The sequence below is a fragment of the Triticum dicoccoides genome, chromosome 5A (assembly GCF_002162155.2).
Source record: "Triticum dicoccoides isolate Atlit2015 ecotype Zavitan chromosome 5A, WEW_v2.0, whole genome shotgun sequence".
Lineage (NCBI taxonomy): Eukaryota > Viridiplantae > Streptophyta > Magnoliopsida > Poales > Poaceae > Triticum > Triticum dicoccoides.
The window spans coordinates 259,008,127-259,013,939 of NC_041388.1; the positions used below are offsets into that span (position 1 = coordinate 259,008,127).

Consider the following 5,813-nt stretch of genomic DNA (forward strand, 5'->3'; position numbering starts at 1 on the left):
TGGAGTACAAAGTTACACATAGAAAAAAAATCTTCAAAACCTATTAACATAGGATTTAGCCTTGAACATTTCGATGAGAGAAACATGTTGGTGAGAGCAATACATAATTTCGGAGCAACCTTCCATCATTCAAAAAATCCATCAAAATTCTCATATGTGTTGCGTCACTAGTCACTAAAGGAGTTGTTTAGTAATCTTAAGATGTTGTGTTGACTCAGTATCTTGGAGATGCTCAGTATGCGTGTGTGTGTTTAGGGGTATAAGTGTATATGAACGTCTATGATTGTACTGTTTAAAAAAAAATAGTAATCTCACCCTAACTTAGGAGGTCTTTGGTTGGGGTTCCATTAACGTAAATGGTAACGTAATGAGGTTACCCCGCATTTGTGGCTGTAATGGGGCTGTCGCTGGTTTGTTTGGTTCACTCACTCAGGTAACGGTAACAAAGAGATGAGAAAAGAAAACTGCGATTAGGGTTGCCCCTGCATGATTCTCCTGCTCCACGACCAAGACCTGAGGACGTTGCACGCGTGGTTTGAGGACAGATTTGCTGCGGTGGCCGGCGGCACAACGGCAATGGAGACGGCCGTGGTGGTACGGCGGCAACGGAGGCGGCCGCGGTAGTGGACGGCAGCCATGGTGTTACGGCTGCAGCGGACGCGGCCGCGGCGGTGGACGACAACCCTGGTGGTACGGCGACAACGGCGGCGGCGGTGCTCCAGCTGCGGTGCTCCGATGGCGGTGTCCATGGTGGCTCGTGCGAGGCAGACGCAAAAGATGTTTGAGGAAGAAGAGAAAACAGACGTGGGCGAGAAAGGTGGATCGGGGATGGGATCGCTTAACGGCCAGGTGTGGGCGTAATCGTTTTTGTATAGCGCAGTAACTGATTACGCGGTTTGTGATTCCAGCCCGACTCAAACCAAACACACGTAACGATAATGGATATCGCTGTAATCAGGTCCCGGCCAAAAACTGACGAAACAAACACCTTCTTAGGCTTTGTTCGGTTAATCCCAACCCCAGGTGGATTGGAGGGGATTTGCAGGGGTTTTGGTTTGCAGGAGATTAATTCCCCCTCAATCCCCTTCAAATCCACCTCAACCGAACAAGCCCTTAGTGTTTTTTGAACTATGGTACCCTAACCGGTGATTTCCGGTTTACATTTTTTTGAGCGGTATTTCCGGTTTTACATACACAAGAAAATGAAAAAACTGTCTCAAGCCCAAGATGGAGGTGGGCCTGATTTGTTCCTCCTCGTCGCTACGAACCACGCCATTCTCCTCCGCTGACCCTTCGTTGCACTCAGACTAGAAACTCGATCGAGGAAAAAAAACCGAGCAGGATCTCTCGGAGAAGAAGAGGAAGAAGCGCCAAATCTCCAAACCCTAGAGGAATCCCGACCAGCTTCTACCTATGATCCCGGGCCATGGACCCGGGCCCCTCGTCTGCCAGCGCTGACCCGTCCCCGCCAGAGGAGGAGGAAGAGGAGGAGGAGGAGGAGCGCGACAGCAGCACCGGCAGCACGTGGGTGGTCGTGCCGGGGAGCGAGGTGCTGGGTGCCGACGCGCCCAAGGTCGTCGGCTGGGAGGAGCTTCAGCAGGAGCTCGCGCGCCTCTGGAGCCTGTCCGCCGCGCTCGCCGCCGCCAGGGACCGCAAGGCCGGCCTCGCCGCGCGCCTCGAGTCCGCGCTCGAGGTAATTGATTAGTTAATTATTGCCCGATCTGCCTAGGGTCACTCCTTGCTTCATCCTTAGTGAAATGATGAGATCCTTTCTGCAATTCGCACACCGGATCTTCGGCGTGCTTTGCTTTGCTCCCGAATTAGGTTTACTTCCATCAGAGGGCGTCCAGTCTTTACACATTCTTCAGTTTGCAAGCAACATTTCATTCCGCTGATCACTCCTGTTTTTAGTATTTATACCTAGTGACTAGTGTGTCCTCGGTCTGGTGATCAGATTTTATTCGGAGATACTAGATGCCCTATAAACGTTTTAACCAAAAGGGGCCTTTCATTGCTTTTGACTTGTGAAAGTTCGTCGTGCTACTATTACTGTATTTGCCAATGCATCTCGTTGGTTTTATGAAATTAGGTTTGTTGCAAAGTACATCATGAGTTATTCTGGATGTTTAATTTGTACTTCGAAATATGTTGACGGGCAGGCAAGAAAGGCAGTTCTTCAGCAGGATAATGAGTTGGCTGAGATGAGGCAGAGATTGCAATCTCATGCTGATTTTATGGGGGAATTGAGGATGCAAACGAAGGAAGTGTCTGCAAATGTTGAGGATCGAAGGGAGCAGCTTTGCGTCAAGATCAGGACGCTGACAGTAGCAGACAAAACTGTTGGCGCAGCACAAAGTAAATTACAGGTATTCAGTTGTATGTGTGCGATCGAGAAATGGTTGCATTGTTTTCTTTTACCCCCTGTTAAGAAGCCATACAAGTCTTGCGCATGGAATTTTCTACCGAAAAGCATTTCCTGCTGCTTTTTTTGTGTGGGGGTTGTATAGAAGTTTCATGGCCCTTTATCGGCGCTCTTCTTGTAAATTCCGATAATAAATCTATCAGTATTGAATTCAAAGGCTACATAAAGACGCAGTGCATTGTGGCCTGTATGTTCGTAGACCAAATTTTGACGTCGCGTATTTCTTTACTTGAACATATTCTTCTCTTAATTAGATATCTGGTGTAAATAGATTTTCATGATGGGGATTCTAGAAAGAACGTTTTCTAAGCTTCAAAACTGGATATGATGTTACTCTTCTATTCCACAAATCTCACTCGAACATTTTTGTATGGGTGATGGTGGTTATAGGAACCTTGTAAATTGCTGTCTGGGGAACGTGGCCATGGTCGTCTTAAAGGTCTGGAACGAATGTTACGGATGAGACAACAATACATGATAGGACAAGTTGCTCAGATATATCCTGTGAGGCCCTTGAATGAGCAATCTCCAATTGTAAAGCCTGGATTAAACTCTAGTATCACTAGAACAGGTATGCCACTCACCCTGTTACGACCTTCATGAGTCACCAATTCTGCATACCAGCTCTCTGAAATACTAAAATTCCATGCATATGTTTTCACTAGTCACAAGCATAATACTGGTCTAGCAGAACCATACAGCGTGCATATTTGTCTTGCTGCAGTTCTTGCTACTGATGCTTGCATGAACTTATTTGTGGGTGGATTAATAAGTTTATTCATTTATGCAATAAATATTCAATGCTGATGCTTGGTAGCCACACTTATTTGCATAGTGGTTGTACACAGATCTTCCCAGCCATTTAGCTTCTTACTCCTTTTGCATTATTCTGCAATTCTAGATTTGGAATTGTCTCATACAGTACAGCATCGATGCACTTTAAGGACTTACGATTATTTCTCCTATTCAATAGTTATGTTCATGCTATGCAGCATGACTCCTGTCATCATGTAACATTTTCATTTAAGTAGCCATTCTTATGAAATTGGCATTTCATAGCTATTATGATGAAATTGACAATTTTTATTAAAGAATGAGATACACTGGTTTCATTTCCCTCTTAAGAAAATAGAATGAATCATGAGTTCTGGGACTGTAATTTTAAAGTTTGTTGTCACAGTTGTTAAGTCTACCGAAAAATTTCAGGAGTTGGTGAAGAACTGTTGCCCAATGGTTCCCAAAACGGACAGGCACCTTTGGCCATTTTGGGACTACAGTTATCAAAGCTTTCTATAAAAAAGACCAGCTACTTCAGTGACAAGACAGAGATTCAAAAGTCTGCTACTCTTCTTGGATATGTTGCACATGTATGTATTTAAATCTTGATAAATAATTAATGAGTAGGATTTGACTTCATTCATTCTAGTTTGCTTCTAATCCTTTCTATAGGAGTTTGAAAATTTATACTGTATGAGTTAATATTCTGTTGTAGAATGATGAGATATTTATATCAGATCGACATATAACTAGTTTGTCAATTTGTGTTTCGCGGTGATAGAAATGACACGAAGTTTTCATTCATGGACTCTAAGTACGCCGGCCTTTCTCCGTTTGTGCTGCTGAATCTATATTTATTTGTTTTTGACTCATAGGCGGTCTCCCTTATTGCATCATATCTTGATGTTCCTCTTCGATATCCACTACGGTTGGGAGGTTCACATTCGTATATTGTTGATCATGCCCCTTCAGTTGACCCATCTATAGCCCCAGGAGTAAGTTCTTCTACCCCTTCGAGCACAAGCATGAGGACAATGGAATTCCCTCTGTTTTTTGAAGGACAAGAAACGACAAGATCAGCATATGCTGTATTCTTGTTAAACAAGGTTGGTCAAGCTTTTGCATTTAAGTAATGCAAAGTAGGCATTATTAGTTTAGAGTTGCTGATCTTACGAATGAAATATGATTCAAGAGAATGACCTGACTACATCTATCTGCTAGGCTCTTAGCATCAAATAGGTGATTTAGAATCTTAATGTAAGCAGACCATAGTCATGGTTTTATACTTGAGTGGGAGAGTGGGTAGATAGCTAGATATGGATCAGGATGTGACAAAAAGGTCAACCTTAAATGAGTTTAACAGAGCTTTGTGGAAGTAGCAAAAGTGGCATCTCATGAAAATGTTGGCTATTTTCAACTACTTGTGAGTTGGGAAGCTGTGTAGAAAATCATAAACATGGAGTTTAGTAATGCATGGAAATTTAATGGCAACCAGTGAGTAACAGTGAATCCTCTAGGTTTTTGGAATATAAACTGTAGTTCAATTGTATAGTTGGTACACATTTTTATCCGTATTTGTATTTGAGTAATTATATGTCCCTGAAATAGTTGGTTATCAGAAAGAACTTGATGTGTAGTGTTTACTTCCACCCGTTTACCATTAATTCTGCTTAGACGTTAAACCTTCCCGTTATGTTTCCTGACAGGATGTCGAACAACTTCTGAACCACATTGGCGCTGAGAGTCTTGGCCCAAGACATGTACTAGCTAACCTGAAGCAGCTAACAACCATTGTCCAGTCACAACAATACATTTCTGATTGATTTAACCCAAAGAAACACAGTTTTGAATTTCTGAGGGATATATATTGCTTGCTTATGGCTGAGTCCTAGTGTAACCTGGTGCTGTTTTTAGCGAGCACCTTTCCTTTCCCTGGACGGAAATGAGCTCAGGTCTCCCTTTGCTGACATGTTGATGTAAACGCGTAATTGCTTTCTCCGTGTAAAATGTTGTCACTTGGATGTGTACAGGAAATAGATGGATGATGATAAATGAGTTGTAGTGCAGGAAATCTCACTGCTTGTTACCAGAGCTGTGGTTGCTTGTTTTCCAAGCGTTATGGACTTGCATCCATTTTTTGATAGTACTCAAAGGTCAGAGCTGTTACTAAGAGAAAAAGACTTGATACCTTCCGTTCCTCTTCCGGGCCTCGAAGAATTTTCCTGAGACTTTGTTGAAGTGATTGATGTTGTGTAGCCTGGTGCTCTTCTGTACCGAATGCGTTCTTGCGTATGCATGCTGAACTCAGAATATTTTCTTATTGATGCAGATGAACAAATCCTGGAATTCAAAAATATATGAAGGCGCCGAGGGGATTGCAGACTATAGGCCCATCAGTCTCATTCATGGCATTGCTAAGATTGTCGCAAAAATCCTCTCAACCCGTCTTGCTCCGCACATGGAAAAGCTGGTCTCCAACGCCCAAAGCGCATTCATCAAGCGCAGAAGCATACACGACAATTTTTTGTGTTCGCAACCTGGCCCGTAGACTACACAAATGCAAGACCCCGTCTCTGTTGTTCAAGCTTGACATCCGCAAGGCCTTCGACTCAGT

General features: G+C 43.4%; 1 protein-coding gene across 1 annotated transcript; it reads left to right on the forward strand.

Annotated features, from left to right (window-relative positions):
* Positions 1-1,273: 1,273 nt before the first annotated feature.
* LOC119300888 lies at positions 1,274-5,285 on the forward strand. The gene is made up of 6 exons (XM_037577784.1): positions 1,274-1,693; positions 2,160-2,366; positions 2,813-2,993; positions 3,629-3,789; positions 4,075-4,305; positions 4,906-5,285. The coding sequence occupies exons 1-6, from the start codon at positions 1,427-1,429 to the stop codon at positions 5,020-5,022; spliced, it is 1,164 nt and encodes a 387-aa protein (XP_037433681.1). The 5' UTR covers positions 1,274-1,426; the 3' UTR covers positions 5,023-5,285.
* The last annotated feature ends 528 nt before the right edge of the window (positions 5,286-5,813 follow it).